Source organism: Motacilla alba, chromosome 4 (genome assembly GCF_015832195.1).
Source record: "Motacilla alba alba isolate MOTALB_02 chromosome 4, Motacilla_alba_V1.0_pri, whole genome shotgun sequence".
NCBI lineage: Eukaryota > Metazoa > Chordata > Aves > Passeriformes > Motacillidae > Motacilla > Motacilla alba.
The window spans coordinates 53062746-53086936 of record NC_052019.1 but is presented as its reverse complement, the minus strand read 5'-3'; the positions used below and the strand labels follow the sequence as shown (position 1 = coordinate 53086936).

Here is a 24191-nt window from a genome sequence, read left to right as displayed (position 1 = left end):
AGCTGAAAGCAGGCACATATTCATGTCTGCAGACTCTGCTGCAAGATCACCGTCTTGTAAGTAGCTAAAGATACAGCAACGCGCACTTGAGACAGTTGCTCATTTCAGTCTGTGTGACTCGCTTATGTGCTCTGCATCATTTGCAAGCTTACCAATCTGGGTGAAATGCAATGACAGATACAACTACTGAGATTTTGCAGAGGTGTTTTAGCTCCTGTGATTCTGGAGAATCCTGGAGAGTAAACTCTGGGGCATGTACCTGCCTGCCTGTTAAAATCTGCTCCAGATTATCTTCTCCAGGATCAGATTTATTAGCCTAAGCCAACTCAGTAATTCTGCTCTATCAGCACTGTTTGCAAAATAACAAATAATTCATGAAAAATAATAGCACTAATAAATAATAATAAGTCAACAGTACATAATGAATGATAATAATTAATAATAAAATGCAAAATGCAGGCAACACAGGTAACACAAAGCAGTTAGAGCGATGCTGCCACCAAGGCTTTACTGACTGGCTTCATTTATATGCAAAACCTTTTGCTTCAGCAAAACCTCCATTTTTCATCACGAAATTAGAGTGACAGTAGGCATCTTAGAGAGTGCAACCTACATAAATGGGGACAAAGGGCAGTCCATAGCCTAACATCCCCTTACAAAGTGCATTGCTCTCATCTTCAAATATTTCAAAGCAGAGGCTCTTCAAAAACTCTCCTTGTGATTGCATTTGAGCTGTATTGCTGAGCTCAAATATTCATGAGTATTTAATATGATTATGGATGAGAACATTTATAGCCTTGCTATATTATACTTGATGTTTTAAATTGTCATTATAGGCTTCAGCATACTGAATACTTAGGAAAAATTCCTTTACAGTGCTAGAAAAAGCAGTATTTAAAATCTATATGAACTCTGTAAGAAAGGTTATGGCTGCATGCTCCAATTTGCAATAATTTATGTTTAAACAACAATATTCAGTACTCAGTTTGCCCCCAGTCCTGGACTGCCATTTGTTTTGAAGACTGATGCAGGATTGGGGCTGCACTGCCTGAAAACAAAGTCCATCTACATAATGTTCCAAAAGCCAACATTACTCACTGAGAAATATTAATTCAGCCCCTCTGCTTTCACTTCAGTTTTGTATACCCAACCCCTGCAGGCTCCAAGGCTGCTAGAAACCAAGGTAAGACACTCATGCGTAACTTCAGATCAATTTTTAGTTATTTCAAGGTCAGCATCTCTGAAATACCTACATCTACCCTACAATCTACCATTTTCTCCATATCCAAAGATAATATACTTTCTTGTCACCCTTCGTATTATGTAGTCATCATACATAAATAACTGCATCTAACTCCAGCATTTTAACTGGACACCTGCATTTACCAGCCATTTTTGGGGGGATGGAGCAATCCCTCACAACACAATCTCTGTTGGAACAAAAGATAACCAAGTTCACAAGGGCCTGAATGATGGAGGCCACACACAGAGATGATTGCTTGAGAGAGAGTTGCAAAAAATGGTGCAAATGGATCCTCTGATTACTCTTTTGGACCTCATGTCTTACCATGCCAACCAAAGGACAGGATAAGGACAGCAGCTCCTCTGATACCCAGCTCCTGGAGAACAGAAAGGAGGAGAGAAAACCCAGCTGGTCCTCTCCATTTCAGCACAAGCTGTTAGAGCCAAGCAGAGCCCACTTAGCAGGCCTTAACTAAGGCTATGTCTCTCCAGGAGCTGAAATTCAGGTCACTGGACAATAACTTCCTCCAAAAGTAATCACGCTGCAAATGTTAATACTCTACACAGATTAGCCCAGTGACAGAAAAAGACAGCTATTTTTGTTCCTTCATGCTTGTAGCTCCTCCAGGGCTGTATTTCTCAATATACTTGACCTTTGCCTTCCATCACAATAAATCCGAACAAACCAAGTTGGGAGAAAACAGTGAACCAAATCTCAAATCTTTTTTTGAGCTGTTTGACCTTGCCCTTTACATGTTCTTATATCTTACATCACACTTCATTACAAGGAATGCAAATAGCCATTTTTTCCCTTCTATTCATTAGAAATACAGAAAGTGCAAGATAATCTTTCTTAGAAAAGCAGCAGTGCAGTTTGTCAAACACCAAGTAAGGAAGCAGGGGAAATACTGGATAAGATAAAAGCAATAAGGGTTGAAGGTTTAGGAGACGGGATACATTACAGAGGATATGATGTACAAAAACAGAATGAGATTAAGAGAATTAAAATGAAGTCTAAATACCTGGAAAGCGGCCAAGCAGCATGATTTATTCAACCGTTAAACAACTTCAGTTATGGAATAGGAGATACTATGCTTATGTAGCTAAATTGCCACTAAAAATACCTTGCCAAAAGAAGTCCTTCACTATGAGCAGATGGGCTTTATCTTCTCTGACACTGCGCCGTAACTACACAAACTGACATTAATTTTAGACATGAGTGTGAATTTCTGACAGAAAAATCTCAGTTCTCCCTGCTTCCACAGGGTAATTGCTGACAAGTTAGATGCTGAGCCTTCTTTCCTTGTCGTGGAGAAACCCGCCATGCACTGCTTGGAACAAGCAACGCAAAGAGACACGAGCAATCGCTTCAGCCTCCTGCCAATATTTCATTTTTGCAGCTTCTCCAGGGACTGCCTGCAGCCAGTAGAGAGAGGCAGTCCTTGCCAAGGAGGCTTCAGGCAGCCTTACTCTGTAGCTCTCAAATGTGTTCTGAGGATCTCCTTCTGGATGCTTGGCCAACCAACTGCTTAAGCCCAATACCTGTGCTGCAAGTTCTTTCCTCTCCCTATCAAATATTTGTTGGTACAGATAGTGACAGTTCCAGCAATATAAGACTGCATCCATTAACACAGGAGAAAAGGGTACTTGAACTGTTGCTCACAATCTTTGTGTCTGGACCACAGGACTGAACTGCCCTGGAAAGATCAAGATCTGATAAAACACACAGCTGAAATACTAGATGGTGAAACTTAAATTTAAATAAAAACCTACATCCCTAATTCTAACCTATTTGGGTCTTCTAAAAACTCATCAGCCATTTGGTAAGTGTGAAGCCTTGCTTTCAATGCCTCTTTTGCCACATGAGCATTTAAAAAAGTGTCACATCTGCTGGGCTGGTTACACTCACATTCAGACTCCTGAGCCTTTGGTTTTTCACCTCCAGTGAACCCTGCCTTCCTCAGTCTTCTGCAATGGAATGAGGTGTTTCCATCTCTGTACCTTACAAAAACGCTTATATCTTTTCCATGCTGTCTTTGGAGCAGAGATCAGTTGTGGCAACAACTGTAGAGCTTTTAACATGTACACTTTGGTTTATTATTACGAACACCACCTGCAATTCTGAACTGCAGTTCTCTGCACTCTACACCAAAAAATATGCACAGCTAATTTTTAAACTCTCCTGAAAGAAGTGATGAGTAAACTAAAAATTATTCTAATAGCCACTTGGGAGCTTGAGTCATAGAGATTTAGCCACTGAACTCAAATTCTTCTAATTACTTTGTTTGTTCTGAACTCTGCTAACATATCTAGACAGGAATTCCCAAACCACCCATATGAATGCAAGTTTAAAAAATTGTTTTGCTTTTCCTTGTCAGAAATTCACAGTATTGTGCTTCCAGTAATCCTCATATTCATGCATTCTCATGCATTCTACTGTCTTTTGAGCATTTTTTATTTTGGAGAGGAAAACAATTATTTTTAAAATATACTTTATCTTTTTGTACTAAGACAGCAAATGCTTTAATCCTGAAATTCACCTTCATCATCCACCAGCAACATCTTAAGATAAGCCATGTAGACACTAGGACAAGCTTTAGTTTATGTGTCTCATTCCTCCATGTTGTCTCCCTAATCAATGGAAAAAGATATGCTCCTTAAGAAGACAGCAGGCAACATCTAGCCTAGGTACAAGGAACTGTCTCAACATATTACAGGAACCTAATTTCTATTTTCTCTCTTTAAAGAAATCTACCTCTTTCCAAGAGGAAACTCAGAGGGATAGATTAAATTAATTGCTTCATGAGACTAAGTTTTATTAGACAATTCAGTATTAGTCCAGAGTGATATTTTACACAGATCAATACAAATGCAACACTGATACAAGGAACTCACTTGTCTCCTGCTGGTGATATCACACATCTTTCAAGACTGATGACTGAACTAAACTGCGTAGGTGAATCTCATGTCAAAGACCTTGGATGCCAGCAAGTGGGCTCACTGCAGAGGTGAAGGTCCTAACACTGCACTGCATCACTGCAGTGACTCAACAGAAACCTTCTCACTCAAGAGTGTTCTCACACCTGAAAATAGCTGTTCTGGCTATCACTGCTAGCTCCACCAGCACATAAAACATGTATTCAGCACAAGCACCCAGAAACTGTGCCCAGTGAAAGAACCCAGTAAAGCTACTGACCCCAGTAAGGAATTTTAAGAGACCAGTGGATCCCCACAAGCTCCAGAGCAGCTTCTGAATACACTAGAAGGACAGAGAGACCAGAATCATCAGCCTCAGAAAGCAGACACCAGATCATAAGGCCAAACATGCAGACAGTATGCAGTATCCATCTCTAGAAATTATATAGCACCTGGGTGCTGCATTGGAGTCCTTTTCCACCAAGGATCCTTTGTCAAAGCCTTCTGGAGAGAAGCACTCATATTAACTGATAGCAAAGGAAGAAACCTGCATGAGCACACACCTCCTTGCACAGACACAGTCTGAAGGCCTTTCACTGTTATACTTCTGCTCTGCTACCAAAGCAGCAATACAAAACGGATAAACAGTTTAGCAAACAGCAAGAGGAAATGGGAGAGCAACTTCACTTCCATTTGGCTCAGAAATAGCTCTAGCACTGAAGTTTAACACAGAGGCCCAGTCACTGCCTCCACATGATCACCCTGACAAAGTAGATTTCTGACACCTACATTTCCGGCCACCTGCCAGCAAACAGGGCATAGTAAAAAGCCCAACTTACTGAAAGCAGTTTGGTCCAAATACAGTGGCAAGATTGCAAAGATTCATCCTGTTCTCTACGTGATGTTCAGCAACCTTTATCAGGAACTGGCACAGGTACTTCAGCAAGCAGTAATGAGCATCAGGCAGTTCTTTAAGGAGTTCCTTCAAGTAACTTTCCTTCTGCATGTCGTTTCTAGAGTCTAGGAAAAAGAAGAGAAGAAAAAACATGTATATGGTTTTCTTCATTGCTGCCAACTTAATTACATGGGTGAGCAAGCAGTGGGAGCTAACATTCACTCCTGCTTCTGCTCAGAGACACACAACTCCTCAGTTTTCCTCAGGGAATGTGCATGTTTGTCCTGAGGCTCATCCTGGCCACCAAGGGCGCCATTTCATTCTTACCTTTATGCCGTAACCTTTTTCCTGAACAGACTGAGCAGTTACTAACAATCAGCTAAGAGCTTTAGAGCACGTTTATCCCCACCTGGCACAGCTAAATCTGCTTTAACTCCCTCTCCACCAGATCTTCAGATTCCATGCTCCTTCTGGATGTTGTCCCTACTTCCCAAACCCCTCCCATACTATTAGTTTCCCTTACCATGAAAACCTTCAAGAATAAGAAAAACAAGAATGGTAAAACAAAGGGTCTCCTGAAATGCATAGTGTTATAACAGCATTACCTTCTGTGGGTGGCAGCTCTGCTACATATTCAGGAAGGAGTCTTCCTCATGGGAAACAGACTGTTCTGGGCACTGCCACACTCCAAACCGAGTCAAAATGTGGCCTCATGTTAGAGAGTAACCTCGTTATACTGAAAAATCTTCTAGAATTTAGGTATGGATAAAAGTTTTCCATATTGAACTGAGTATCCAAGTATTTAAGTAAAAATTGCATGAACTTGACAGATGCTGTGTTTATACAGACCCAGGTGGTGAACACAAGCTTGGCCTCACAAACAGCTTCTGCTTAACTATGTGCTGCTGCTGGAATTGAATTCATGTGCAAAATTTTTTGCTCCCCTCCTCTGTCCCAAAAACACCTTCCAAAGAGTGATTTGTAGCCCCCAAAATCTTGGACTTACACATCAATAAAAGCAAGGTTTTGAAAACAATTCAGTATTGCTTTCCCTTTATACCAAAACCGGATGTGTTAGTGCTTGCACATATTAATTTTTACCCTCCACGAAAGTGAAATGTTACTGAAACTTTCCCATATTCATGAAAACCCCAAGGACTCTGCTACATCATTTCCAGACAGAAGACCTCATGCCCTGAAGGTTTTCCGCACCGATCTAATTATAAGCAGTGTCCATTAGCATGAGGCCATCTGTGCATTTCTAGTACTTTTTTCCCTTATTTATCAGCCTTATGGGTTGCTGGTGCTGCTCTGCTGTACGCCCTGCTACCAGCATGCAGAGAAGACTGGCAGGAAAACATCCCACGGCTTGTGTTGCAAGAAAAAAAAGAACATTTTACATTTGTTTCACGTTTTTTAGAGAGAAAAGAAGGAGGGGAAAACAAAAACCTCTGAACACCATTTGATGTATGTATAAACACTTGAGAAGTCTTCTCTTTGTTTTTACCTTGCATTTCCCAGAAATATTCCAGGGTTGGGCTGAACTGTGTTTCAGGAGTAGAGTGCTTTGAAAAGTGGTTTGCTGTAATATTATTTCTGTTTTACAATCAGACATTTTTTGTGGCTAATAAACAGGATTTATCCTGCAAATAATTTTGGCAAACAAATGAGGTTTTTTATATACTTATTTGCCACTTCATACAGTTGAAATTTGAGGGACGTTGTCTGCTACCAGGCTTAGAATTCCTGCCTTTTCTGACATGCCCAATACTGTACATGGCAAGAAAGTATTCTTATGTTTTATATGCATGGTGAATTCACTTTTATATGTCTGGTTTTTGTACCACAGACTTAGTATGAATTCTTTCATCACAGCAGACCAAAGTTTAAAATGCAGTCAAATTACAGGACCAAACATTTTAACTAACTGATTAACGATATCCTTTTCTTCTACAGATAAGAAATTAGCTCCTACAGAAAAGTCAAATATCAAATATGCATGAAGCAGATGAGAAAAAAAATCTTATTTGCTTGCTTATCACAATCTTTTTTACAGTTAAAGAGAAGAAAATATCATCATGACTTTGCTACTACCAATCAGCCTGGCAACAGCAAGTAATCTGATCTATTACTGCAGCAAAATTTCAGGAGGCTTCTGAAGGCTGTATTAAACGGAATAACAACAAAGAATTTCAGTGCATTTGTATTTGCACTGATCAAAGTGGACTGTACAGTCTCTGACTTGATTACTAATTATCTTGTTATGAGTCTTAAAACAAAACACAACTAATTTCCATGTAGCCAAAACATACTCCTAACATACTTTTCTTTAGATAACAAAGCAACTAGCACAGTGTTTCCTAGTACAAATTGCTTGCAGTTATGATAAGCAAAGCCAAAGCCATCTCTCAGAAAAAATGTACCTCTTCCATCACCATCACCCCGTCATCTAATTAGGGAATGTCCTTGATAACTAACTGCCCCTCTGAGTCTTCCACTGGGACTTTAGACTGATGGGTACTTTTTCCAATTACTGGAGGAATTTCCAGCCCTTCCAAACTAGGAAGATGCTAATAAGCACCACAAAACATTCCAAACACAGATTTGCACTCTGACAACAAAAAAAGCTATAGGGCCTGTGGCCTTAGCAGTATTTTCTGGGTAGGATGCCCCTGTTCATTAACCATGTTGTTTTTCTGGTATGAATCAACATCAAAAATGTTATTGCTGGGCACAGTCAAACCTTTGTTCATTTCTGTACTTTCAAGAACAGCGACATATACCACATCACAAGTTCATGAGAAATGACCCTAATTGAAGGACGTGGAGACACTGAGTAACATGAGGCAGCAAACCCCATTTACTGAGCCATCAAGTTCCTTCTCTTTGTTTGAAATCTAAGAAAGAAAATAGGCTTTGCTCTCTGTCCTCCTTCTCCAGTAAAAAGACAAGGGAAGGAACTCAAGTTTTTCTTCCAAAAGAATCCAAAAATCAAAAGTAATTTGTTGATTCTTCTGCTGATGACATTTCATGGATTTCAGCTTTATTTTTTAAAAATGCTTTAATAATTCATGGTGAATCTAGACAGAGACATGCATACACAGTATTCCATGCACTTTGTACAGTCTGCAGGACAAGTCTACTACTGCTATCCATGACTGTATTTCTTCAAATATTACAGATTTGCAACTTATTAGAGACCAAAACCAGTCTTGAGTCATAAAAACAACCCCTTCCTTGGAGCATTCCTCCTCCTTTTCAGTTTGTTTCAAAGTCAGTCACTAAGGTTTACTGAACTGATAGTGACTATCAGAAAAACATCAGAGCACCAGAGTGGTTTATGCTACTCATGATTTTCAAGCACAGCATATCCAGTTATTTTGCCTAAGGGAAAAGGAGGAAAGTAAGAATGAAGGCTAAGAGGAAGGTGCTCTCAAGGCAGACAAACACATTCAATTTTTTATTTTGGGAGCCTCCTAAAAGCCATGTGCAATAGACAGCATCTCAGCCAAGGCCTGCAAGAGAAGCCTCGCTAGATGTGCGGTCAGCAAGGGCTTGAAACCAAGAATGAAATACAGTGGATTGGGCTGAGGAAGGGAACAAAACCAGCAGCCTCAGGCCATGTCTAGGCTCAGCAGCCTGAGGACACAAAACACAGAGGATCAAGGAAGCCAGCAAGGACAGCTGGCACCTCAAAGCTGAACTAGGGACTCATTACTGAGGAATGAGTCAAGGAGACAAGTGAAAAGGACAGGCAGTATCTCCAAAATGTTAATTAACTAGAAACAGGAGTCTCAACAGTGTAGGAGGTACAGACACATTTGTGAGGGTGTTTTCAGTCTCATTCAATTTCAGCATACACCCACAGCTCGCAACAAGAGGGAGATATTTTCCAATAGTTCATGCTATTTCTGAACATAGCGAGTGTCTCTGACATACTAGATACACAATTTAATCCCACAATTCATCTCTGTTCATGTTACTCCTTCATGCTGCCTGAACTTCGCTAAATATATGGAATTCATGCAAACAGGTGTGCATAATTGTTTTGCTCAAGTCTCAAATGGTGTGACCCCAAACAACTCCAGTCCGGAAGCACTGAAGCCACATTATCACAGTGCCCTAGCCAATTATCTGTGCTGTGAGGTGAGGAAGAAAGGCAACTGCTCAGTGTCATGCTACCACTGCATAGCTTCCAGCTGCCTCGCATGCTACCAGACTGGAGGGTAGACAGAAAAGCTTGCATCTGTCAGTAGTTCTCAATGTGTCCCGGGAAGCTGATCTTTGGCACAGAGGCAGCAGATTGTGTATTGCAGTACCATGGCACCCACTGGGCTGAGGGAGGCATTAAAGCACTTCTTTCCACCTCCACAATCTATGGGAAGTGGGACTCCAGTCTCTCTCTGGCAAGAAACAATCTGCCTCAGACACCATTGTTTAGACATGATCCTGCCCCAGAGGGGAAAAAAATCAGGCCTTGTTGCCTTCAGGAGCAGAAATGTTTTAAGCCCTGCTCATAAGAAGGCTGCCATCACAATCCAGCTTGAGACACCTCTCTATCATTACAGCACTTTGCAGCACTGTATTTATCCTTCATTCCAACATCCTGGAGGAACAGCACACTTCTTTTGCAACTCTGGTGAGTGTCATCTGCATAAAAATCTATTTCCAAGAGTTTTTACTGCATTACAAATGTCATCATCATATGGAAAACAGAAGTTATTTCTCTGGCTTGGAAACAGCTCTGATAATATTAAAATGACCATAAAAGCCAAAGGAAAAGGTTAAAATCATGTCACAAGAGCTTGGAGAATCACAGATATCTAATGAATCAGATTTCATGCACTGCTGCAGTTACCACGGTGTGAGAAACGATGCTCACTTTTAAGAATTTCAAAGGTTTATTAAACCTTAACAAAATACAACAAAGGACTGACTAAGGAAAAATTACAGCACTCAAAGCATGGGACTACAACACCACATGCTCATCCACAAAACAGCTACTCCACCTTTTATACCTCTGGGGGTTGCAAAAGGTAACCCTAGCCCCTCCCAAAGTCTGCAAATCAATTCTTCTTCGCTGTCCATTGGTGGAGATTGCTTTCTTGCAGCTTGATTGGGGTCAGGTGTTATCATACCACGCCTCCTAGCAACAAGCCTGCCCTCCTCCCAGCTGCCCTATGCAAGGGGCACAGGTACACACCCTCCCTCCACATGTCCCAACTCCCAAGGCCATCCAATGGCAACAACGTGAGGGGGAGGGGAAAGGGGATTACCGGGAGAACAGAGGACATCCAAACAACAAATCACAACAACATCAATAAAACTTCTCATAACATACGCATAATATTCATCCCTTAACTGCGAGAGACAACCATCTCATGACCCATCAATAACAATGGTTAAAAGGTCAGCTCTCATCTATTCATTTTTGCGGTCACTGTTCAGATTGAAATTTGACCTCTAAAATCCCCCAACGCAAGCTGTATTTTTGGTTCTGCTTGTCCATGTAACTCAAACAGCGGCTGGCTACTAAGAGTTCTGTAAACTGACCTGTTGATCCAGAAGGGAGCTGCTCCTTCCCTTCCACCGCCTCCCATCCCTCTTCCTGAAAAAGGCAAGGCTGTTCACAGGCACCAGACAAAACCATGCCAGTCATTACAGGCAGTGAGCAGAAGGAGGTATGTGAATTAGAACTCACATCTTGCTGCCCACTAGAAAAATATAAATTCTATAGGATGAGCAATGTCAAGAAGCCAGAGTGACAAAATAGCATTAAACTTAATTAGACTGAGTAAGAAAGAAAGACAGAGTCCATATTTCACTGTATCTCCACTGGAGGAAGAAATGAAACAACAATAAAAAAGAAATTAACAGTACAGTAGCACTTTGTCTTGATGAAAGCAAGTGACCTGTGAAAGGGGTAAGAGCTGGGCGTACAGTTCCTGCTATGTACGGATGTCTTAAGAGTCAGTGATCACGATATAGAAGATAAGGAATGAAAAGCCAGAGGGAATAAACAAGCTCAGGCAGGGATTGCTGTATGGGAGCTGCTAATTTCTGGCTAAGGTTTCTCAAAGTACAGCCCATTTCACACAGCTCTGCTCTGCAGTGAAGCCTCAGCCACAAAAGAGATCGTGATGGACATTTTTCACCCCAGAACTCCCCGTGAGGAGCAGCCTTTATTTGTCAGGCACTGTGAGGAGATGCGCCGACACCAAGGTCACTATCGGTGTGTCCCTGGCCTGCGCTTGCAACACACATCTCCAGCCCTTCCCATCTCCCACTGCCACTGTCCTTCTCCAAGGGCACAGAGAGAATGCCAGTACACACCGCAATACACTACATGATGTTTTATGGAACTGCATAGTCTTGGCATTACGCTGAGTATTAATTTAAACAAAAGCATTTTAGGATTTGAAGGCAGCATGCAGAGCTCTGTTTCACACAACACTGCACGGGCTGCAGACAGCAATGCCAAACCAGCTGCGTGGACTTCCTGAACACTAAAAGGACAGCTTCTCTCTTTCACAATAGGGCAGATTATTTCTCTTTGATTTGGTAACAAATTTGATAGCTGGAATACAGCTGGTTATAGCTGCAGGTAAAATTTGTAATTTTCAGTTCAGCTATTTTTAACTAGAGGAATCACCCTCTAACCATTTTTCTAGTAAGTAAAGTAACTATGTGTTTTCCTCAGGCCAAGATCTCAGCTGGCTTAAAGAATGCTGAAAACAATCCCTAAAAATACACAAAAAGAAATCTAATATAATCCTAAAAAAAAACATTTCCCATGCAAAACTTCAACAGCAAGGAATACAGAGGTTGTGACAGAGCTTGTATTTGCCTTCACTGTAGACATGTTGCAAAGTGGTTTCAGATTCAAAGTTATTTTTTAATAACGTGTTGACTCAGAAACAGTTTGACCTACTCTCTTCACAGTTTACAAAACGAACACCCAGGCATGCACTGTCCTGGTACCATTTTGCAAGCAATACCCTTGCACATACTTTGATAAGTGAATAGATAACTCCTGCAATCCTGCACAGCTGGTTGATCATTTAACTGCAAGCAAATGCCCACCTACTGCTTAAGCTTATCTGAACACGATGAAAATCATCAGTGCCTTTCATAACTACTCATTTATGCTGTATTTTCTGGGGTGCACTAAACCCTTCAAGTTTTCTCCAAACTTTACAAATGCCTTCCCCTTGCCACAACACCCAACTAGCATTTTTCAAGTAAGACATTTTATTCCTTAATCTAAATTTTAATGGCACTAAGCTTGATCTTATTGTGAAGTACAGGCAAACTTAGCTATGACGACACGTCACAGTTGGATGGATTTTTGCAGATCTGGGTTCATGGGTTACACCAGTAACTTTATTTGGAAACAAGAAAGTTTGGTGAGTAAATCTGCGAAATAACGATATCCATCTCATTTCCCTAAAAAGTACTGGGGGGATTTTGCCCTTCCTGTAGGAGACAGAACAAATTAACCTTTCCACAAACAGCTCACAAAAGACATCAGCAGTTCCTGGTACAATACACCAATATGACCTTTGTGGGGGCAGAGATATGGAACAGCAAAGGCGCGACTTATTTATTATTAATTTACACTTAAGCTGTGATTTATGAGAAAGAACAAAAATACAACTCATAAGTCAGACCGGGTGAAATTTAAAAGTCCCCAAAGAAAGCACAGCAATGACCAGAAAAAAGGGACTTTCTAAAACAACAGCATCTTCCTACACAACACTTCTGAACCCTATCCTTGTGCCCCAGACAACTTTACTAAAGAGGAAGGGTATTTTACTGTCCACATACAACCTACAGCTGAAATGTCTGCACTCAAGGTAAAGCAAAAAGCTCTTCTCCAATGCACCATCAACACTTTATTATAGCCCACAAAACAAAAGGAAGAAAGAAAACACTATTCTCACTCCTCTTGGAAATGGAGGAGAACCTCCATTCCATGGAGGGGAGATCCTAAACCTCCCCTTCATGGAAGGCAAGAAAAGTGGAAGGGAGACCTCAATTCAAGTGTGTGAGAACTTTGCACCATCTTCCACCAGGGATGCATGCCAGAGAGCATGTTCCTCCTCTGCATTCTCCAGTAAGTTTAGCCACTCACCTTGCGCCTTCTTGGGAAAACATAAAGAAGTGTTGACTGCCTGCAGCAAGAGAGATGAACTGTCAGTGACCCACATGGTCAGGGAGCAGGGCCAGCCATCACTTATTCCACCTACCACCACCAGAGATTGTCAGATACAGTCGAAGATGAATTAGATTGAAACTTGCATAACTCTCTTTAAAACGATTTCTCAACTTTCCACAGCAGAAGTGGTGGTCTTTCCTATGGTTGATCCACCACTTGAAGGTGGATGAGGGGGTGTGAATAAAAGAAAAAAAGAAATCTTCCAGGTTGTGCGCTATGACAGGGAATAGAACATAAGGTTTGCTGTTACTTGCAAACTGGTTCTTTTTTTTTGATGGACAATCACATTACTTAGTGAGAAGCAGAAACTTTGGCACTGTATGCTTTTGGCCCAATCTGACAAGCAGATGAAGTTCTCACTTCCCAGTGTCCATTACAATGAAACTGCCAGAAACCACCCTAGCAAACAGAAGTAAATCTATGTCTTAAAGAGACTGCAATTATTTTCTACAAGCATGCCCGAAAAAGCTAGTTGATTATTTCACTTTTTATTTAACAGATATAACTGGATTAGGAAATCATAAACAGTCCAGACTTTATACCAAATACATGAGAAACATTTTTCTGCCTCTTGAAACAGAACTGCGTATCTGGGAGCAGGTAAGAGCTGAAGCCAAAGGAAATGAGGAACAAAGAAAGTAAACTAAGAAACCAGATATCCAGAAAATGCATTGAAGGATGAAGACTTTACCTCTCACTTACCCTGGTAAAGCTGAATGAACCTGGGCTGTAAGGCAGACGTGATAATTCCATCTGGCAACTCTCTTAAGAACAGTTTCAGCAGACTGGCTGCTGAGTACACATCACCATCTTTAACAAGTTCCACCTCCTCCCCCCGCTCGTACTGCAGACGCAGCTGCTCCACCATTTTCATGCTGCCATTCACTCTGAAGAGACCTTCCTGTGTCATACCTGTAATTATATAAAGATTGAGCTGAACCACCACATCCCAGTGGCATGATGAAACAGCTATTCTAGTTTGAGTAACACACATGTAGTAACACAAATGAGGGCAATTAATCCATCACAATATTAAAAAAAATACTATTCTGTTCCCAGAAACCCCCTCTAGTCAGGTACTTAAGATTATGATAAATGACAAATACTAATGATAAGATCTTGAGGCCTGGGATACTCTTTTGAGAACCCACAATACTGCAATGCCACTGAGTTGTCTCACACCATGAGAAATCAATGGAGACAGACATTTTCCATTGGTATATTTCAACAGAAAAGCACCCTACAAAGGACTCTACAAAACCCTTCAGTTGTTTCATTTTTGCAAGTTTCGTTTTCTGCCACGCTCACACATTTGGATTACTTCCAGCTTCATGTTCCAGGGTAACAGGTGCTTACCTGTGACCATCATGAGGCAAAAACATCTTAGTATATGCTGAGTGCAGCAGTAACTCCACAGTGAATTCTGCAACTTCATAGTAGTAGGAAATCTCAATAAGCAAATAATGTATCACGGAGGGCACAAAGCCCAAAGTATTTCACAATGAAAAAGAAATGGTATCCATCACTTCAGGCCAGACATCCCACACCCAGTAAAGGATACGTACAAAAAAGGAGGCTTCAACAGAGGAAGCCAGACTAATCATAATATCATTGAACAGCACTTTCTAGGCATTTGGTAAGATTCAAAACCTTCTGTGAAGACCCTAAAACTGACCTCTGTAATTATTTTTTCTCTAGAACACTTTCACTGCAAAAATTCTGCCTTTCTAATACTGTGTCTATAGACGTGATTGTTCTTCCTCAGAAAGGTTACACTAAGAGGATTGAATATGTATTGTTTTCATCCGTTCAGACTAGACATCACGGAACTGCAACCTGACAGAATGCTTCCAGTCCAGGAAATCAATTCTGAGGCAACAGAGTTTGTAGAGAAAAATAATCTCCTTTATTGGACTAGAAGACAAACTGCTCTAGCAAGAGGAAAAAATGGACAAGCACTCAAAACATTTTACTTGACTAATATGAGATACTGCTGGCAGAGTTTGTATTCCTGCATTCCCAACAAAATGCATTCTCATGTGACATGCTGTGCTGCCATCTCGAGGGCAGAAAATACCTCATCTCAAGAAAGATTTTCGGTTTTGCAGCACTAGGTGAGCAAAGGCCACAGCCCCCGCACAGACCAAACTTCCTTCTCCCCCTCTCACTCATTTATGGAAATAAAGAGATGCTAGAACATCCTGGAAACAGTATTAGAAACTACTACATACAGCACAAGGAAATTTGGCTTCATCTATAAATTTGGAAATAGGCAGCTTAATGCAAACTTAGTTTAAGGATGTAGCTGCCCAACAGACAGCTCAGCCTGGGAGTCTGGGCCTTTGTTAAAAATGCCTTCACAGTTAAATTTGCCATTAATTCAAAAAACAGACCTAACACAGACACAGGACACCCATTTCAACAACTTTCCATATGAGAGGGTATCTTTGAGATCTTGCTTGCATTTTTGAGAAAAAGAATAGCCTTTATCTTTATTGGGGCCAGATAATCAACTTGGCATTCAGAAGCCCAGCTAATCTTGCTTCAGAGTAGAAAACTTGGCTTGTTTAGACCATATTTGGGACATAGTCATGTGGGATTCCAATCTTTTTATGGAACACAGAGCACAGCCCACAACTTGCAGTCACTTGCAGTCAAGAGTGTCTGTCAGCTTCTGGTTTTGATTAAACCCTAAAGGATGGAAAGCTTTTTCCATTCTTTCTCTTCCAGTGTCCTAGCAGGCCACTTTAAGGCAGGGTGAAGTAGATCAAGCAAGAGGCTGCTGTGTAAAGGTAGGATCATATTTTAAATTTGCACTGTACCTTAATCCAAGCTAATTTTCAAGCCACGTTTGCATCTATGAGCTTCTGAGGATCTACCAAGATACAGTCACAGAATCTAAGCCTCTACAGTTGGATTATCATTACTAAGTAGCTAAAAGAAAACCTTAGGGTAAAACCAGATGCAGCTCCTTAGAAGATGACATTACCACCACAAAATCTTTTCCAGTGCTGACCAAATGCCATACAAGACATCTGTGCACCAATGGTGCTCTAGGTTTCTGCAAGGAGATGTATTTCAACAACAGGAACTAAAGTCCCATTAAATGAATGCAAAGAGAAGTTAAGAATTGAACACCTACTTCCTTGAGGGAGTTAATAATAACTGGAATATATCTAAAAACCTGTAAGAACTTGTATTCCTTTCCAGTAACATTCTCTGATGGGATGTGTGTGTGTGTGTGTGTGTGTGTGTGTGCCTGTGACTATCTCTATACAGAAAAAGTGTTAAAGACAAATGTTTTGCAACTGGACGATGACACAAACGTTCACAAATGGAATACATTTCATTTATAAACTGAACAGCTTGTTTATGAGTGTGCTGCTACCTAATGCTGTAAGTTCACCTTTATAAACATATTAAAAAGTTAAGTTCAGCATCAAGGCAGAAATAAAAAAGAAGCAAACCACATACAGTAACATTCTTTGCCTGTGGTTCATGCCACAAAAAAAACCCCACATTCTTCCCTTTGAAGAGTCTTACATAAAGAGTGTTGCTAAGAAGAAGTGACTCCACTAAGCTTACCATGCTGGGTGAGGTACTCCACTATATTCCACACAACTATCGGGATTCCATTTTTGCTCAGTCCCTGCTGCTGGAGCTCCAGAAGACTCACACCAAACACCTTTGGACAGGTTGTGTCCCTCTGCTTGTTCAGTGGAGACACAGCTATCTTTTTCATGTCCTCCTTCAATCTCACAGCTGATTTGCTTTGCTTAAAGGAGCAAAGAGGAAAAAAGTGGGCATTAGTCACATTTGCTGAAGAAGGTTGCGTGGTCACAACACAAGCACATCCAATCTGGATGCAAGCACATCCAAAACTGGCTTTTATGCTCCAGCATAAGGGTTTGGCCCTACTTTGTTTTAAGCCACAGGAAAAAAACCTCTTTGAAGTAGGAAAGTAAAAATGAACAGAAGAAAACACCAGAAGGGGAACAAGAATGTAGGTAGTCTGTAGGTAGGGGAAAAAGACTTTTGCAGACAAGCTTGTTACTAGAATAACAAGGAACTGGGAGGAAGCAAGCAGGAGACTGGTGTTGTTAACTCATGAAACTCACATGGGTTACAAAAGTAACTGGACAAACACAAACAATCCCAATACACCACCAGTAGCTCAGCTTGGCTCCAGGATGCCTGTCAGGGCAGTACTCTGGAGGTTCACTACACTCTTCTTCCAAATACTGTTTCCTAGGGATTCATTCTGGCCACTGTCAGGTGAGATGGATCCTTATGAAAGATGTTCTGTTATGTTTAGTATCTGCTAAGTCTAAAATTTAATTACTGAGGTTTTAAGGTTAGAAAGGGACTATGTAATCCAATGACACATAACAAGGGGGGTGGAAAACCCACTGCACAATAAACCCTTAATCCCACAGGTTCTTCTGGAGGCACAACATTGTCACAAGTTTTGAGTTGCAGTGACAGAGAATCCATGGGAGGATAGTCAATAAAACCCAGGGGAAAAAAAAAAAACAATACATGATTAATTTATAGGGTTGATAATAGGCAGAAATCTTAATCAGCCTACATGACTGCACATTTGGGAAGACGGTTCAAGGCAGAGCAGCAGCATCACCCGCTCCAGTTGCCATCACACTGCAGGAACTGGGAGCCACTGCTACCACAGAGTTCAGTCTCTTTAGAAAGCCTACCACTGGCATGGTGCTTAAAAATAAACTTATTCCTACTGTGTTTCATTAACAAACTGGTAGTAGAAACTGTACGCATGGAGAATACTGTATAGTAACATAAAAAAGTGCTCAGACTTGCCTAAGTCTTGACACTTCACTGTGCTAAATAGATTTTATCACAGCATACTTACTTAATTTTATTTTAAACAGGCCCTTAAATCTCTTCACTTGAGACACAATATTTTTACTGTAGTCTGTAAGCAACATGAACATCTGCTATTTTGCTATTAAGCATGACTGTCCTTTCAGATATAAAATGATCTGGCAGTTCACTCATTTAGCTGTGCTTTTCCCATTAAACAGTCATTTGAAGCATATGTGTGCTCTACAGTCCTAGGTTCTACACAACACTTGTGTGATATTTACAAAAGATGCTGCTTATATAAACATCACAAGTATGTTTTACTATTTGTGAAACAGAACCGCAGTACTGCATTATTGTGACCACTTTAGAAATATTTACAATGAACAGTAGATGCACCAGTGTTTGAACTAAAATTTGACTAACATTAAAATACCACATCTCTTTTAAAAATACATGTTCCCATTCAGGATTAAATGAATAATAAATAATATTTATTCCAGGCAGAGATATGACAAGGTAAAAATCATGTAGACTAGGTTAAATTCAGAAGACAGCAAAAATCCTTTGAGCAGTTTCTGAGCAGCTGTGATGCTTAGGGAGCTTTTCCAATTAAGGCCTTCAATTAGCCTCACAATCTTGCTCAGTTACAGCTTTCCAGCCTGTTTCAACATTTGAAAACCTGAGTCACTGAGTTGGATTTACTTGGGGAAACTCACTACTTAAATCCACATGAGAACCGACAGACATTTGCCATGTCCACAGAAACAAGAGGAAATTTTCGAGCTTGCTTCAGGATCTGAAGAGGCTGTGCTAACTAAGAACAAAAAGTTATGTGGTTATCCAAAATACACATCTAACCAAAATCAAAATAAAGCCATCCCCTCAAAACAGCTCCGAAACAAAGAGTTCAGTGTTATGTTGCCTTATAGATGGAAGATCTGACTTTACCCACGGAAAACGCGTCCAAGTACTAATGCCACTGTTGCTGATTTCCGAGACTGGGAAAGCAACTTAATCATCCCTGCACGATGCCGCCAAAAAGTTCCGCCCAGACACTTGGAAAAAAGCTATTTATACGCCACAGGGACGCACTTTTACAGCTCATCCAACAACTTTAAAGCAGGGAACGCGGCAGCGCAGTTGTTCTCTGGGCTTAAAAAAAAAAAAAAAAAAAAAATGGGGGGGGGGGGGGTAACTAACTAAACGAAAACCGCCTGGAAAATCGTCTTTACGAATCTTTGCCTTTCCCAGACGAGCGGCAGCTGCCGAGCGGGAAGAAGGGGAAAGAAAGAGAAAGAAGAAGAGAGGAGAGAACAGATGGAGAGCGCTCCGGACGAGGAGAACACGCCGGGCCCAGACCGGCCTCCCTTGCCCCGGCCCCGCGAGGGACCCCGGCGGAGGGCGGGAGGAGGAGGAGGCTGATCCAGCCGCCATCCAGCCGCCCCCGCTCCCGGCGGAGCCGCCCCGCTCCCGTGCCCGTGCTGCCGCCAGCCCCTACTCACGCGTACGGCCAGCGCCCCGGCCCCCATGCCGGCTGCCGCTCCGCCCCGGCCGCCCGCCCCCGCTGCTCCCGGCGGGCCCCTGCCGGCGGGAGCCCTGGCCCTGAGGTGCCGCCCGCCGGCCCGGCCCGCCCCGCGGGCCGCGGGGGGAGAGGAGCCGGGCCCCCGCCTCCCGCCGGAGCGGCCGGGAGGGCTCGACCAGGGCGAGTGTGCCTTCCGGAGCTTCCCCGGCGGGAGGGAGCGCGGGCCCCGCGGCTGCACCGGGCGGTCCCTGGGCATCACCGAGGCCCCGGGCCGGGCAGCCGGGACCTGCTGGGGAGCGGTGCCGCTACGCTGTGTGCGAGCCTGGGCTCGGGCAGAGCCGCTGGAAGTGTCGCCGCGAAGCCGCTGAGCCCAGTAACGTTAGCGGGGTGCGGGGGAACCGCAACCGCGCCCGCCCGAAGGGCCAGCAGAGCCGGGCAGCGGGGCCTGGAGACCGGGCAGCCGGGCCGAACAAACTCCTCTGTGCCCCGGCCACGCAGAGCAGCATGCGGTGCAACACTTGGCCCCAGTCTGGAAAGTGTGAAGCAGCCCAAGCGTTGCCCCGTTATGGGTTTCCATCTAGGGATATGTTGGTGAAATAGGGAAAGTTTAAAGCGGAGAGTGGAGGGGAGGACACCCCACGCAGCTAGCGACTGCCAGCCGGCACACGGCACGGGAGTGGGAGGGAGAGGAACAGTATTTTCCCCAGTGCCCTTCTCCCGGTCACTGCCGCCCAGAAGCAGTGTTTGTCCCAGAAATTCAAATTACGCTTCAAACCCGAACTGGGGAGTTGGAGCGTTTGACTTTTTTTTTTTTTTTTTTTTTTTTTTTTTTTTTTTTTTTTTTTTTTTTTTTGTGGGAGAAAGGCACAAAACACATGCTTATTTCTATTTCCTCTCAGATGTAAGCGCCAGTCAGCAGGGCCTGAGCATCAGAGTAGGAGGCAAGGTCTTTGGAAATTGCCTCTCAGAAATACTTGACTCTGGCACAGGGACAAAAAGGAGTCTAGCCAAGTAGAGAAAAGGTGAGGAAGACGAGCAATCTCTTCCATGTTCAGTTTCTGTTTTCCTCTCTAAGCCTCTCTAACCTGAAATTACAGCTTTCCCAGTTGGTCAGTTTACAAAAGTTAGGCTTAGTTAGCTTTGATGTTTTAATTTCACTTTAGGACTCTCGAAGTGAATTGATAGAATATCTCCCTCCTTGATCCCCCTCTTTACTGTAAGACTCCAACTTACTTTTCACATGAATCGCACACAGCCCTTTTCTTCTTAGTCCTAATTACAGCTTCACCGGGAAAACCAATGACGTGCTTCAAACTGTAATCCAGAGAGGGAATGATGAGAATCTGCAACTCCTTGGGGACTGCAATGTGGGGTGAAGAGTTCAAACATGAACCCACAGCAGTGAACAGCAGCTATGGCATTAAGGCTTTCATAAATACATGTTGAGAGGTAGCAGGTACATGCTCATTCTATAGAAAGCCAGACCAGAAATCAAGTTTTAGCATCTGTTGTTGAGAGCCTAGAAAGTCACACTTTCTGTCGAGCCACTGGAGCACTTGGGGCTATGACAGGCTGGTAACTTTTCTCTGTATTAATAAAGACACTTTGGTACTGGCTTAAAGTCTTGAGAGAGCTGAAGGCCAGCATACTTGTTTCCTGTGTGGCAGAAGAATCAAACCCAGGCTGAAACTTCCACAATTGCCTTTGTCCCCTCCTGACACAGGGCCAACAACCCCTGTCCAGGACAGAGAAAGATTTACCTGAACTTTTCTTAACCCCAGCCTAGAAGTAAATGGATTCCTTCCTTACCTTGCACTCTTCCCACAGAGACATATTTCTATATATCCTGATCTTCTTCTCCTCCCTGAGCTGAAGCACTACCCTTCAAGGTGACTGCTCAAAAAAAAAAGTGTGATGAATGGGGAACAGCAGTATATGCTTCTGGTGCCACAGAAATCAGCTGAGATGCTGTGGTATTTGACTCTAGGGTGCATGTTACTCAGGAAACCTTCACTATTTTCCTGCAAAAAGTTCAGAAAATCTTCAGAAAACAAAAAATCAAAAGAGAAGCAGAGAATTCCCCAAACCCAACAACAAAAACACACCTCTGTATACCTCATATATATGCTATTTCATGTTTTCTGGCTAAGATGTTGGATCAAATAGCTGTCTCTTCCTTTTTCTACTCTTGAGGAATGTAACATTGCATGGACAGAACAACTGCAGGGTGAATATTTATACAACTTATCATAGAATATGTCTAGATCCATGAAAGCTCCAATCAGAGCAAACGCATTGTGAAAGACTGGTGAAAAGTCAGTGAGACCCACAAGCTGTGTATAGCTGGCTTTTATCATAATCATGCCCACCTACCTTGGGTCACACTGTTGTTTCCAGTAGTTGTCAACTATTTATTATATTTGTGTAAGAGTAGCTCAATGGCTTTTTAGCATGCCTGTCTTTTCAGGACAGCAAACAGAATAAATTCACTAGCTGAGATGCACCCCTCCATCATCTTCTCTCTACTTCCATGTAACTGCTAAATGCTTATGTAAAAGCATTGCAAAGAACAGGCTAATCATGCAAAAATAAGAAAAGGAACATTTTTTCTTCCCTTCCAGTTGTTTACAAATAAGGCATTTAATCTCACATGTTGAAACAACATTCCCAGAGGGGAAGAACTGAAGCTGAGGTAGTGTTGGAAGTTCAAAGGAACTGCCTTACACCTCTTCTGTGAATGATGCAATATGTTGCTTTAACCTGATTATTATTCATCATTTCCACAGTGGCAGCAGAATTCAACACCCATTTCATAAGAGCCCACATAAAAACAGGCTGCTGTGAAATAAATTATTGCTGCCACCTCTAGCATCCTTGACCATTACTCTCTTCCCTCCTGGCTAGCCCACATAGCCAGCTGCAGAATACTTGCTATGACCTTCCAGGGCAGCCATGGGAAGGTCAGCCCAACTAAACATAGGGCATACTCTAGTGAGTAAGACCTGGCAGCTACAGGTGAGAGCCAGAAGCAAAACAATAATCCAGAAACAGCTGGAAATTGCCAGACCAATACATGAGAGTAGGTTTAGATGAGATATGAGGAAAAACTCTTTGCCATGAGGGTGTTGAGGTGCTGAAACAGATTTCTCAGAGAAGTTGTGGATGCTCTATTCCTGCAACTGTTTGAGGCCAGGTTGGATGGAGCTCCAAGCAATCTGGTCAGCGAAAGGTGTCACTGCCCATGGCAGGGGTGTTGAAACTATGTGATCCTTGAGGTCTCTTCCAGCCCAGTACATTTTATGATCTGGCTGAGAGATTAGACTGTCATTGAGTAATTAACTACTTCTCATCCAAAAAGCAGTAAGGAGACACCTTTTCTTAGAGAAAAAAAAGAAAAAAGGGCATGCAATAAAAAGCATGTAATTCACTTCAATCAAGACATCTGTGTGAAGGTTTTGGAATCAAAATGAGGATGACTTTCCCCAGGATGTTGTTCTTGTAAATGAATTAAACATTTTAAATATCGAAAATGTTTAAAGATACTAAAACTAGTATTAATAAGGGGTGGTGGTGTTTTTGCTTTTGTGGACAAATGCATGGCTACCTTGCACTTCTGCATGAAAACCAGGAAACGAAAGGGACTAGAAGCAATTGCATTTCCCCTTCATTGTGTTGTCCAAATGAGAAAAACACCAAATTCCACTACGCAGCACATGGAGGACAGAAAATTAAACCCAGCCTTTTTGAGAGCTCTGCTACTGAAAGATGGGGCAGGGATTTATTGTGTGACCCTCTTCCAATATAAACCCTGCAGAAGTGGCAAGTTGAATTTTTTATGTTGTCACATCACCTTTGCCCTTCAAGGCAGGGGAGGATGTAGAAGAAGGAGAAATCTGATTCAACAGTTAAAATTCTGAAGTAAGAAAACAAATTGTTGTTCTTGAAACACAATTTGCAATTTTATCAAGCCTGAATGACATTGTTCTGCTGCTCAGTATTATCTTGTTATTTATGACATCCCACTTTATACAAAATTTTCTTTAGAAAAGGCAGTATTTGTTGGAGGCACTCATTACAAGTGGCTTCTCTGAATGTCAGGTACTCTGAATGATGAGTCATCACAAACAGTACTGCACAAGGAATCAGTGGTGATAAATAGGAAAAGAGGATTTATAAATAAATTACTTTTTATTGCAGGTCAACAATAAAAATGTACCGTACCTACATTTTGAAATAGTATTGGAGGGAGGGGAATGATTAGAGCTATTCAAAAAGCTATCAGTGGTCCCAAGTTAGTGATGAAAGGATCTATCAGCTCATAGCATGGATGATGAAAAATGGGATTTTGTGGGCTCAGGTCCCTTTTATCCTCCCTTTATGTGTGCAAGACTGAGTAAATGCTGGCTAAATGAACGGCAGAGTGTGCTGAACGCTTTTTTTTACCTTGGAAGGGATGGGAGGCTTTATACACCAACATACAGAAAAGAGATATGTATGTGACATAACATTTCCTACCAAAACCTTTCAGGAGCTGCCCATTGTTATGTTACGAAATGAAGCTT

The 24191-nt window shown here is 42.1% G+C and overlaps 1 protein-coding gene across 10 annotated transcripts in view; it reads right to left on the bottom strand.

Moving 5' to 3' along the window:
- FAM13A (family with sequence similarity 13 member A) overlaps positions 1 to 24191 on the bottom strand; it is a 149151-nt gene that overhangs the window by 100043 nt on the left and 24917 nt on the right. For 2 of the 10 annotated variants that reach the window (XM_038135192.1, XM_038135193.1), the window contains exons 1-4: positions 19610 to 20181; positions 16857 to 17046; positions 13974 to 14183; positions 4998 to 5178 (exon numbers count right to left, since the gene is read on the bottom strand). In XM_038135192.1, the coding sequence (XP_037991120.1) occupies positions 4998 to 5178; positions 13974 to 14183; positions 16857 to 17046; positions 19610 to 19885 (857 nt within the window). In that variant the 5' untranslated portion in view covers positions 19886 to 20181. Of the gene's footprint in view, positions 1 to 4997; positions 5179 to 10606; positions 11519 to 13973; positions 14184 to 16856; positions 17047 to 19609; positions 20182 to 24191 lie in introns of those variants that run through there. The other 8 variants (XM_038135194.1, XM_038135195.1, XM_038135191.1 and 5 more) reach the window with 8 other exon arrangements.